The sequence below is a fragment of the Tympanuchus pallidicinctus genome, unplaced genomic scaffold (genome assembly GCF_026119805.1).
Source record: "Tympanuchus pallidicinctus isolate F22 unplaced genomic scaffold, pur_lepc_1.0 scaffold2, whole genome shotgun sequence".
NCBI classification, from domain to species: Eukaryota; Metazoa; Chordata; class Aves; order Galliformes; family Phasianidae; genus Tympanuchus; species Tympanuchus pallidicinctus.
Genome location: NW_026294721.1, coordinates 37627712 through 37640471, shown reverse-complemented (window position 1 = coordinate 37640471; position 12760 = coordinate 37627712). Strand labels below are relative to the sequence as shown.

Here is a 12760-nt window from a genome sequence, read left to right as displayed (position 1 = left end):
TCATGACCTCGGTAGGATCACTCACTACTATGGTGGAAATAAACCAACCCATCTAAAATCTGTAGTGAGACCTACTAATGCATAAGGATAAAAATCTTGATTTCAGGAAAATGAAATCCCTTTGACATCATGTGAACCCAGATTTCACCCTGGAGAGCTAAACTGAAACCTGGGTACAAATCTCCATGCACTACAATTTCAGGTTGTGAAGAAAGTACTTTTTTTTTTTTTGCATCAGGAATGTAATGCTGTCAAGTAATGCAAGACTTAACCAGAAGAGACTGCACATTTGCTTTACCTGAGTCAGCAGCTGTGATCAATAAAACATACTGCTCCTTCGTTTCTCGGTCCAGGCTTTGCACCAAGCGCAGCTCCCCACTGGCTGAGAGAATAAAGGCTCCTTCTTCATTGCCACTCACCAGGACATAGGTAAGCTTGCTGTTTAGGCCTTGATCATCATCTCTTGCTACAACCTACAAAAGCAACATAAAGGCATGAAAAAAAAATTCAGTAACCAATAAGTGCGGGGTCTACACAATTTTATTGAGGTAGAGAAAATATTCTCTATGACATTAATCCTAATTAATGGATTGAACTAATCCCAGTACCTTAAGAACTATTATAAACTAGCTGTAATGGTAAAATGACTTAAAACAGTGATGATGGACTTAAAAGCACTGCTTGAAAATTTTAAAATAATTAATTACTTATCTTTCTTATGTTTAAATACATAAAGATGGCATTGGGATGCAGTGAAAATCACAGATGACTTGGTACAGACTGAGCTCTGCATCAAAGAACACACTGCATATCCTGCCATCTCAATCCATTTATTGCTCTTTCAGTGCTTGGAATAGAGCTTCATCCTACATGGGCAAGGATCAGATGGACAGATTTGTTGCTTGGATTTTGAGAATGAGCTGAGAGAATAGGGCAAACTCTTGAAGTCCTAGAGTGTGTGAAAAGATAGATGGGGGGGGAAGTAGAGGACACAAAACCAACTTCAAAGCCCAATACAAAATTTTGGCAAAAAGCAGAAAAAAAAATACAAAAAGGAAAACAAAACAGCAACTATTGCTTGTTAGATTACAGCCAGAAAGCAACTTTTCAATCTTGTTTTTTTTTTGTTTTTTTGTTATTTTTTTTTCCAATGGTCAAGGTATACTAATAAAATATTCCAAGGCATTGTAGCAATTGTATGTAATTGTAGCAAATGCATGTCAATTTATTGAGTGTACTCACCTGAAGAATGACTTTTGGAAGTGTCTCTAAATTCTCAGGAACATTCACATTGTAGGGAGAAAGTTCAAATGTGGGAATGTAATCATTAACATCTTTCAGAACAATATTGACTGTTGTGGTGTCAGTCCTTGGGCTGCTTCCACGATCGGAGGACTGAACACTCAGCATATAGGAGGGTTTCCTCTCTCTGTCCAAAGGCTTAGCAACCGTTATCACCCCCGTCACAGAATCGATGCGAAACTCATTGCCAGTATCTCCACTCACAATGGAATAGCGAACCTGCCCATTTGTACCCTCATCTCCATCAGTAGCAAGCACCTGGATTAAATCTGTCCCTGTCAAAGTATTTTCCTCCAACTCTACTCTATAAAGCTTTTGTGCAAAAATGGGATTGTTATCATTAATGTCGAGGACTATGACTACCACATCTGTAGATGAAGAAAGCGATGGCTGGCCCTTGTCCGTAGCCACCACAGTCAATGTGTAGTTGGACACAGCTTCTCTGTCAAGCTCCCCGATCAGCCTGACCTCACCATCAATAGTGCCAATGCTGAATTTATTGCCCAGAGGCCTAAGCAGACTGTACTCGATGTAGCTGTTTGGACCGCTGTCAGGGTCAGTCGCCTGTGCCTTGAACACGACTGTGTCTATCGGTGTATTTTCTGGGATGTAGGTCAGCTTTGGAGAGATAAAGCTAGGAGGGCTGTCGTTCACATCCAGCAGAATAATGGAGACTTGAGCTGTGCTTGTGTACCTGGAGGCAGGGAGAGGGGCCATGTCGTGGACTTGAACAACAAGGCTATAGAAAGACTGCCTTTCCCGATCCAAAGGTTGTTGGATGCTCAGCACCCCGCTGTTGTCGATACCAAAGTGCCCTACGCTGTCCCCAGAGGCGATGCTGAATGACAGCTGTGAGTTGGAGCCTGGGAGAAATGAAAACAGGTAGGTAAGAGAGTGTGCCTTAATCCCACTGACCTAGATATACAGATGCTTCTAGCCTCATTTCCTATGGAAATGAGGAGCATATGAACATGCCTCCCATTCAGTTTCCTCATCATAATTTTTGAATCCAACAGTTAATTTCAGCAGAGTTTCACAGTGGAACATAAGCCATGGGAAATAATTAAATTCTGACAGGAGCTGAAGAGGGACAGGGAAGGATGTTGTTAATTAGAGAGGCCACTGAGGGAAAGGCCAGCAGATCTCATCCCTGTACTTCTTTCAGCAAGAACTGCAGTGAGAACATGCACGACTCGTCGCATATGCAATAGTTTTGAAGAAAGTATCAATAGTTCTGCTGCTAACAGGACAGCTTTTTGCTCCATTCTCCCCATTTCTAGTCAACAACATGATCACTGACATAATTATTTCATGATTTCTTCCAACCAATTAAAAAAAAAACAAACAAAAAAAACCCAGAAAGTCCCATGCCTAGATGGAGCAGGCCAAGAGTGAATACTGTGGAGAGGTATGCTTACCATACAAGGAAGTGTTCAAAAACACCAGATGAATAGCCTTCATCTTATGACTGAAACATAACTAGCAATTATGGTCAAGGGAGTGATTTATACTTGTGGCATGGGAAATGCATTCTGAGTCTTGACAAGCTACAAAATGACTCTAAATATGCCACATAGCAAACAATGTGTATTGCCACTTCAGTGTCAGAGCTCACTCTAAACAGCTAATTGTTGGAACACCCAGTGGAAATAGAAATAAGTCTTCTTTCATTTATACACATATAAATGTGTGTATATATATATATATATATACATATATATATATATATATATGGACTTCTTTACGCAGATACACTAAGTATTTATCTCATTAATATTTTAATTCATATCGATTTGTTTTCTTGTTTTGGGTCATGAAGACTATGATTTAGGATTAGCAGATTAACAGACTTTTCACTACTCATTTACCCCTCAAATTCACTTTTACATGCAAAGAAACCAAGCTGCCTGCTTAAGCAGATTATTACTTTTTTGTACATTTTGTCATTTTTACTCAGCAGCTTTTTTCCCTCCAACTAAATTGCTTTGATTACAATATTATTATTGTATTTGATTTTTTAATTGCTGCTCTTTATTATGCTCAGACTCAGGAACTCTAGTTCTACTTGCCTTTCCCCAAAGGCTACTCTAATTGGCACCTTTCTCTCTCTCCTCCTCTTTGTATGGACATAATTACAAAGTAAATAGAACCAAACATAAAAGACAAAATATTTTTATACAATTAAAGAAATGAATACATTTATATGCCAGATATTAGTGTTTCTACATTACTTTGATCAACTAAAGCAATGTAAAAATATAATACTACTCTATTTCCTGTTCAGCTGTACTTCAAAATGATTAATTATATGAATGGAAGACTTCTGATTTCAGTAAAGTACTTCCTGACAATTCAGTATCTTGGCAACTGACTTCAGAAATAGGTAGAAATTAGAACATTTAGATGAAAATCATTTTTTACTAAATTTTAATACTTTTTTTAATCCATTGTTTGCTATAGTGGTGCTTGTTCCTATTAAATTTACTACCTGTTCTTCTCACCTTCTACCTTTTCATTATTTCCCCTGTGGTTTTAACTGATATTTACTATGTATCTGTACAGTTCAAGCTGACACAAACAGCTGTTGTTTCCCCAAGGTGTGTCAAACAAAAAAATGACAGTGGAGCTGTTTCACTATCACAGTCAGTTTTGTCTTTTATCAGTGTTTATCCTAAAACAGGAATACATCACTAGAAAACAATGTCTTTTAAGAGCTCTTCTGATCTTTGAAATCATGTAGCACAAACAATCAATGAAATTATATTTGTGTGCACTGTCTGCAAATGACATGCAGAGCAGTACAGAAACAGTTATTTCTGTACTCTAACCAAATACAAGAAAGCACAGGATAAAAAGGTTTGATCTTGAAACAAAAATACCAACATGATAAGATTTGCTGAAGTTGCAGTCCTAATGGGTAACTAAGCCTGGCATGACCTTGGAATTAAATTTCTGCCCTACTAATTTTAAACTCAGCCTATTAAAAAAAGTCAGTGTGCCAGAAAATAGAAGAGGCAAGATGTCTGGCTGACTTTTCACTGAACTGCTCTTCTAAAGCTCATTTGATTCCTTCCTACCTGACTGGATCATAAATGTAAAATTGTATGTCAGTGTCATGACAGTTCACATTCATTGTACACAGATAGACATTAATGTACAAAAGAAAGCAGATCCATAACGTCTAAGTGGAACTAACTTTCAAGAATGTTTGAAACCAAGCATCATACTGCTTATTTTTTTAAGGTTTTTTTTTTTCTTCCTGTTTCAGTTGTTAGAGTTTGCATATATTTTTTTGCATATATTTTTTTCATTCTGCAGTTTCTTCCCACTGTATATCGTAACGTAGGTGAGAATACTTGGATAGAAAAGATGAACTATGAGAGGAGACAGATGAGAAACAAACACATTTCTCTGCAAGTCTAAAGAAGAAATCACTTCCCTGGATACAAGTGTAAGTTCCTCCTCCAATTTACACTTAGCTTACATATAAAATCTTTAACAAGAGTAGAGAAAGAAATATCCATACAAGAACAGCCAATATAATGAAATTGTAATTTCTGACTTGCTGGCTTATCTTATGAAACCTCTTTTCTCCATCACTTTCTCAATTTGGTCTTAAAAAATGTTGCACAATCTTTACCACAGAAACTACTATCCATCAGCACTTGGATGTTCCCACAAAAACGTCTGTAATCTGGACAACCTAGTATTTCCTGAGGAAAAAAAATTATTTCACTGAACCGTCTCGATGAGCTCAGTTGTTGTATGTGAACAGTCTAAAACTCCTTGAAGCACATGGGTGCTCTGTGCTTCAAGTGCACCTTCAGTAAGGTGTTTTTATGGTCTTTCCTGAGCCTCTTGAGTTAAGAGGTGACAAGTTTGCCTAACATGTCACAAAATATCCTTCACCTGGAAACTCAGCATATGTGCTATGAATAACTCTGTATTAAGCCATCCTGTGTCTGTGAAAGCATCCAATGTCTGTGGACACCTAACATGCTATGGAATAATTTTTATGTATGTCATGATCATATTCTGCAATTATTCTTGTTTGGACAAAAATTATATGGGAAAATGTTCAAGCTATAAAGATTGTATCTTTTGCACTCTGACACATTAATACCTTCTAGATGTCATAAATAATCTCAATATTAAAGAGAAAATTTCCTCCTCTTTTTGCTTTTTTTTTTTTTTTTTTAAATTCTCCACTATCGGTATCTTGCAGATCACAGTTCTCCTAATGATACACTTAAAAGTTACAGTACATTTCAGAATATATGCTGTGATAATTGTAGATGAAAACTCTTACTGCAGAAACTTACTTAGGATATATTATAAAATGAAAAAATAAATTTAAAAGAACACTTAGGTCTAACTTAAATGTGCAAGCTGGACATGATTTCACTCCTGGTGCCTGGCAGCGTAACATGCTCTAGATAACATACAGCTTCGCAATTCATTGCCACCCTCTTAAACTTAATGTGAAATACAAGAAAAATAACCTCCACATACATAGAATACAGTAAATGTAATCACATTATGATATCCTAACAAGTCTCTAAGTACTTTTTGCTAGGCCTTTTAATATGTTGCTTATGTGAAGTATGCATTTATCATCAGAATATTAGTAAAAGCCTACCGTCATCTGCATCAGTAACACTGAAGTTGAGAATAGCAGATCCTGGAGCCAAGTTCTCCATCAAAGACGTACTATATGAGGTCATGCTGAACACTGGAGGATTGTCGTTTATGTCCAGTATATTGAAGTACACTCTGATGGTTGTAAATTGGCCTCCTCCATCTTCCGCACGGATGGTCAGAATGTAATATTGCTGTGCTTCATAGTCTAGTGCACGAGTCAAGTTGAAGACTCCTGTAACGGGGTTCAGGAAGAACATGCCCTCTTCATCATCTTCACTCACAGTGTATGTGATTTCTCCATTTATACCGGAGTCATCATCAGTGGCTAGAATGGCTGCCACTAATGAGCCTGCACAGCATGAGAAGAGAGTAAAGTAAGTCACCAGCAAAAGGCACATCACCAATGTGTTAAGAGAGAGACCATTGTCAAGCACCTCTGCAGAGTTAAAGGAATCCTTTGTAAAAATATTCAAGCCTCAGCACTGTATGCTTAACTTCTTCAAAAGGTTTTTGAAAGCTGACAGCAACAACATCCAATATTATATTGATTTTCAAGGGCTATTAAAAAATACAGACAAGAAATGGTCAGCAATATTTATTTTTATCTTTCAATGGGAAAATGACCACATGAGATATCAACCATGGCAAAAACAATTTTTATGTCTTTTCTTTCTGCTACTCAAAGGACGCTTTTCTCCCCACAGACAAATACATGTTCCGAAAACTACAATATAATTCCTTTAAATGCAGAAACTGAAATGTCAGGACATACCAAAGATCCTAGCTCTACTTTTTGAAAAAAGTGCATAAGCAGATAACAGTGGTGAAAAAACTAGAAATCTTATAGGGGTCGATTCTTCTGTGTTTTTTGAAATTCAGCTCCTTGTGAATTTGTGCTATTGTTTTCATTTCTGCATAGCTGCATTCACATGACTGACCTATCTTACTAAAGTTTGGAAATTGAGTCTCGCTATTTAGTATATTGAACAGTAATTATAATTAAAATCAGATCATTTCCAAGAAAGTTAATCATTTAAATTCTTTTTTCTGGAACCAAATGAATTATATTTGTTCTAGCACAGTTAATTGTTTACAAGCAATGTGATGATGAAAACTGCTTATCAGGATGAAGAATATTGCTACAGCTCTTACCCAGTTGAATATCCCTGTACAATTTCTATACATTTGATTACCTAATACTTTAACATTTCTGATAATTGGTCAAGATGACTCTATAGCTGTAGTATACTGCCTTTAACAAAAAACCGAATTCTCAGACAACATAGCTTTTGAAAAGTTTGTTCTAAATAGTTTCTAGCTTGAAACCTAGCTTATAAACACTAAAACAGTCCCACAAAAAAACAGTCTTAAAAAAAGGAAAAGAGCAATTCAAGAGATCAGTGATTAATTCTAGGAATCAGAATCAGCTACCTAACGGTTACATTTTTTAAAGAAAACATTGTCAGAGCCAGGAGTTGAAGATGAGATTAAGATAATATGATGTTAAGGTTAGGAACTGAGCGTATGTCAGAGCCAATGCATAAATTACTGGCAGTTCAATGATCACCAGTCTTGTGATCTTACCCTCAATTTATTAAGTACTATGAGTCATATTCACTGAAGATGACTAGCATCACCGCATCTTTTCCACAAGAGTATAGTGTTTCCATCCTGTAAGTTTTTCCACTTATTTCTTTTCTTGTTTATTTTATTATTTTAAATAGTAGCACTCCAAATTTTCCACTGGAATATGCATAATTCCTATTCTGCACCTATGTATTAGGCTGCTTTTTCTTGGAACAGCAAACATTTCTGTACTTTCCTAAAAAAAACGTTACTCTACTAGTGCACACAAGTTAGTAAGCAGAGTATCAGCATGCCACAATTCCCTCTACCTCTCCATCATGTTTAAGAGCTGCTCACTGGACAAGTCAGATAGGTCTTCTGCCCTCTGCCTCTCAAGTACCTCTAGATAGACAAAAAGAAAACTTCTGTCACTTTAAGGCTGTTTCCTATTTACATTTACCTGGAGTGGCATCTTCTGGAATGTCAAAGGAATACACTGGCTTGGAGAACTTGGGGATGTGGTCATTAACATCACTGACAGTGATGTTTATCCTCATGTCGGAGGACTGCAGGCCATCGTCAGCACGAACCAGCAGGGAGTACTTGGAGCGGCGCTCCCGGTCCAGGCGCTTGGTGGCTATCAGGTCTCCTGACTCGGGGTCAACATGGAAGCTATCATCCGCACCACTGATAATAGTGTATGTGACAAGGGCATTGGCTCCCTAAGTAAAAACAGAAGTGGTCAAATCAAGTTATTTGCCAGGAAAACCACATCGTAATTTTAAGTAAGACAAGAACTGTTCCAGTAACTGCACTTGGCAAATTCTTTCAGAACAGCTTCCTTTAATAAACAGCCTTCCTTCTCAGCCTCTTTTTCAGTCCCCCAACACAGATACATACATACACAGCTCTTATTTATGAGACGTGAAGTGACAAGATTGCTCTGATACTCTTTTGCTCCACTGTTCATAAAAAGATCGCATCCAGTCAAGACCACAAAGCTTCACCACCTCCAGGTCAGAGGAAACTCCTGGGAGCAGTGTTTGCACGGGTGCTGTGCAGCAGCCCCCTAAAGGGCCCTTCATGCATCAGGATGCATTCATCTCTATGAGTAGCCAGCTCTGTAGTGACAGGTCATTTGTCACTAATAGCACAGTTCTGATCTCTTGGGTTGTACTGTCAGTCCCCGGAAGCAAAAAAATTTTCCTTTGGGGATTGAACGGAATTTCTCACTTGACCTTGGAAAAAAACAAGGGATTCATAAGCATTTTGAACATTTTGGCTAAAAAGAAAATGACAGGAAAGTAATTTTATGTAGAAAATATGTTTTCTTATTTATTCCTTAAATGTTGAAATTAAAAGTTGTATGGGAACTGCTGAGTCACGGCCTGAACCTCTGATTGATCACCTGAGGCAAGCCATGAGTCAGCCAGAGGAGCACAGCTGAAGGCAATTCACCTGTGCTGCCGGAAGGGGTGGAGCCAGGGTGCACCCTCCTAGACCTATTTAAGAGCTGCCTGCCAGTGGGGAAGGATCTCTTCTGGAGATCACCTCTCTTGGTGTTTTCTGGTGAGCTCAGCCAAAGGGTAAGCTCTTCTACTTATTCTCTTTTTGTGATCGTTGTCTACTTTGCCTAATTCTCTTGATTATATTGTGATTATAACATCTTGATATCTATTGATTATACAAAAGTTAACAAAAAAAAAAAAACATCTTTTTACTCCAAAATTGATACAGTGCATCTTGCCTTAGCCCTGTCCTATTACAAATGTTGTGAAAAGCCACCTTATCCTGCCTGTATCAGTAACGAAAAAATCCTTCAGTTTTACAGATCTCAGTTCTAATGCTTCCCAAAAATGGCCACTACTCAGGCTCCACCTTCAGTCATCTCCTAAAGAGGCTTCACCCCAATGTGAAGATGCTGCCACACTGCTATGCCAGAGGATGCAGCCAGTCCAGCACATTTCCCCAGAATGCCAATACTTCGCTATACCTTTTTCTTCGTAGCATTGGTCTTTATGGCAAAGCAAAACAAAACCTCAGAATCTGGGGTCACTTCCTCCCTTTACAAGACACACGTGCAGGCACTGGAACACGTGTTTTGGTGAGCACTTGGCCATTTCCCCCATGTCTTTTGTGTGGGGACCACAGGTCACCCTGATCAAAGAGATCAGGGAGAAGGAAATTACAGCTACTATCAGACAGCTAAAAAAGCAAATTAACAAAGATAAACACCCACTCTTACCTGTGACATGAGAGAAAAGCATTTACTACCTGGCCTTGTGACAGTGCCTGATGCCAAACCTATTCCCTGGAGTGCTGCTTCAAAGAATCAGATTCAGTCAACAGATAAAATGATATTTTGAAAGAAAACTCACTTCTCCAAGTACCTGGTCTGGAACAGCTGCTTGCAGTGCTTCAGCATACACAGATCCTGTGTGCTCAGGTGTATGCCTGAGATATGTAATATGTTCTCATGTAATTGTGTGGTCTAATAAAAACAGATGATGGGAATTTAAGATTTCAGAGGTGATCTAATTTTCTACCATTTTTTTTTGGCTGGGTAGCCTTCTACCAACAGAGCACAGTGAAAACAGGACTACTTGTGATGATGGCCTAGTCAAATTAGTAACTTTACATTAGGTGAGAATTAGGTGAGAAACAAAGCAAAATATACAATTATAAGGTATAATATATTAAAAAACTGTATAGAAATTTCCCATCAAGAACAGCCTGAAAAAAAACTTGCAAAATGCTAGAAGTTGTTGCTAAATTGCTAAAGTCTTAGGTGCCATTCAGCACTTATATACAGTCTTCACATCTTTTCTCAGATCTCTAAGAAGAGCTTATGCTAACATACAAGGGGTTGAAATGTGATGCCTTAATACTATCAATGAGGGATTCTTGTATACGCTTCAATCATAAGCTTTTAAGGTTCTGTTATCCTCTCAAAGCTAAACCTTTCGCTCTAAAAGCAACTATGCACATAGCATTTTACTGAGCTGCATATGTGGGTTGCACATGTGAAGAAAGAAGACAGAAACACATAACGCAGCAGGAGTTGACACAGAAGAGAAGAGAGTATAATATATTGCTAACATCTTAGATAACAGTTTGCCAAATCTCAGCATAAAGCAGCTATTTAACGTTTATTTCTTTCCAATCTTAAGCTACACATTATAAGGCTCACAGTTACAATTTTTGTAATGGATATGCACTTTTCCAAAGTCAATTTTTGTCTGCTCATCAGAAAAAAAGTTCTTAATCATTTCTACCAGTCACAGAATCACAGAATTGTAGGTTTTGGAAGAGACCTCTGGAGGTCATCTAGTCCAAACCCCTGCTAAAGCAGGTTCCATGGTGTAGGTCACACTGGAAAGCATCCAGGTGGGTTTTGAGTATCTCCAGAGAAGGTGACTCTACAGCCTTTCTAGGTAGCCAGCTCCAGTGTTTTGTCACCCTTACAGTAAAGAAGATTTTCTCATCTACAGATTGAATTTCCTGTGTTCCAGCTTCTGCCCATTCCCACCGTCTCTAATAGTTCCCTGTCTTTCTTAAACTGGAGAGCCCAGAACTGGACACAGTACTCCAGTTGTGGCCTCTCCAGGGCAGAGGCGAGGGGAAGGATCACTGCCCTCAACCTGTTGGCAACACTACCTTTAATGCATCCCAGGATACCACTGGTCTTCTTGGCATCCCTATGTAGTAGCAAGATTAAATACATCAATTAGCAATCACAGAAGGACTAGCCAAAGTAACACAAAAATGACTGGAAATAAAATTCTCCTGAGAGGGCTGAATTACCTTATTATTTGAATGAAAGAATTGCTTGTTGTTGTTAAGTGTAACCCTATATTTTAATGACAACACAATCTTCTTTTCATGCTCATACTGACTTTTTAGTCTTTTCCCTAGTGGAAAGCAAATAGTTTGACTGAATGAAACAATATGATTAACTCTCTCATAATTTACTTTCCAAAAAGAATGAATACATTAAATTATATTTGGATGTATTTGCTTGACACATACAAGAGACTCCAATAACCCTCATTAAGCCAACAGGCCAACTGCTTAACACCAATTGCTCGGAAGACTTTTGCTAGGTCCTTAACAGCTTCTTAGTTGTAGCATCCTCACAGAAACACATCTATGCAAGCAAAAAGGCTCTGTGAAAGGGTCTGTATACAGAGCAGATGTTCTAGCATTATTTTCTTTCCTTTCTTTGACAAAATAAGACTTTCCTTCAGGATAACAGTATAAAGTTATCTGGTGAAAGCATGAGCAAGCATCAGAGTTCTCTCATTCTACAAGGCTTACCTGATATGAATTATACTGCAAATCTCAAAACTGAGATTAACTGAGATCTAAAGCTGTGGTCTTAAACTGGATGTCAATACATCTCTGCAACAAGCTGGGCAGCCCAGTACTGTAGCCAAGTCAGGAAGCTTGGCATGTGATGAAACTGCCGAAAACAACATCATCTAGAACCAAATGGGATGTTCTTTGTCATCAGGGCAACTGCTCATTAGGACATGTTATGGGAAATTAACTCTCACACAGTCCAGCGAGCAGCCTTCAGTTAACAGGGACTTTGTCATGACTGTGTGTGCCTATGTAGGACTGCATGGAAGACACCAAGATGCCTAGCAAAGGGTGCAGATGCAGCACAAAGAACTGGGTGGCTCCTCAAACCCTCATGCAGGGAATAAAGGAACAAGTAAAATGTGCATCTCCAGAATAGCGTTTTTTGTACGTGTAACAATGCTCCTACCTCATCAGCATCCATGGCTGTCAGCTGCATTATCTTAGATCCATCTCCTATATTCTCTTCCACAGTCAGATCAAGCATATCTGTGGGGAATACTGGTGGGTTGTCGTTGATATCTTGAAGCGTTATTTCCACCTATAAAGAGAGGAATCAGAAAAAGTTGTGTGAGCACTGCAAGTTAGACGTTGATTAGTCTTGAATGTTACAAATCACATAATTTTGAAAGAAATCAGGTAAATTGAGCCTAATCGCATGAATTAGAACATTGCCAAATAACAGTGACAACAGGAACAACCCCTCCGGATATTAAAATTCCACACTGTTATAAAATACTTATAGGAAAGCTTCTAACATAAATAAAGATAATTTAACTTGTTGATAGCAACTGATTTTAAATGGCCCTAGCCTAGTTTATATTGGAAAAGATCCACTGATAGACTGTCATTGTAATCCCCAAAGTCAGCCCCTGGAGGATAGCTGCCA

The 12760-nt window shown here is 38.3% G+C and overlaps 2 protein-coding genes across 2 annotated transcripts in view; both read right to left on the bottom strand.

The window, feature by feature from the left end:
• LOC128080619 (sulfotransferase 1 family member D1-like) overlaps positions 1–12760 on the bottom strand; it is a 948073-nt gene that overhangs the window by 761254 nt on the left and 174059 nt on the right. The gene's annotated exons all lie outside the window — the stretch shown is intronic.
• Positions 1–12760, bottom strand: part of FAT4 (FAT atypical cadherin 4) — a 135673-nt gene that overhangs the window by 54236 nt on the left and 68677 nt on the right. Inside the window, exons 2-6 of the mRNA XM_052682989.1 lie at positions 12281–12412; positions 7970–8231; positions 5942–6292; positions 1243–2165; positions 299–473 (exon numbers count right to left, since the gene is read on the bottom strand). Of these exons, the coding sequence (XP_052538949.1) occupies positions 299–473; positions 1243–2165; positions 5942–6292; positions 7970–8231; positions 12281–12412 (1843 nt within the window). The remainder of the gene's footprint in view (positions 1–298; positions 474–1242; positions 2166–5941; positions 6293–7969; positions 8232–12280; positions 12413–12760) is intronic.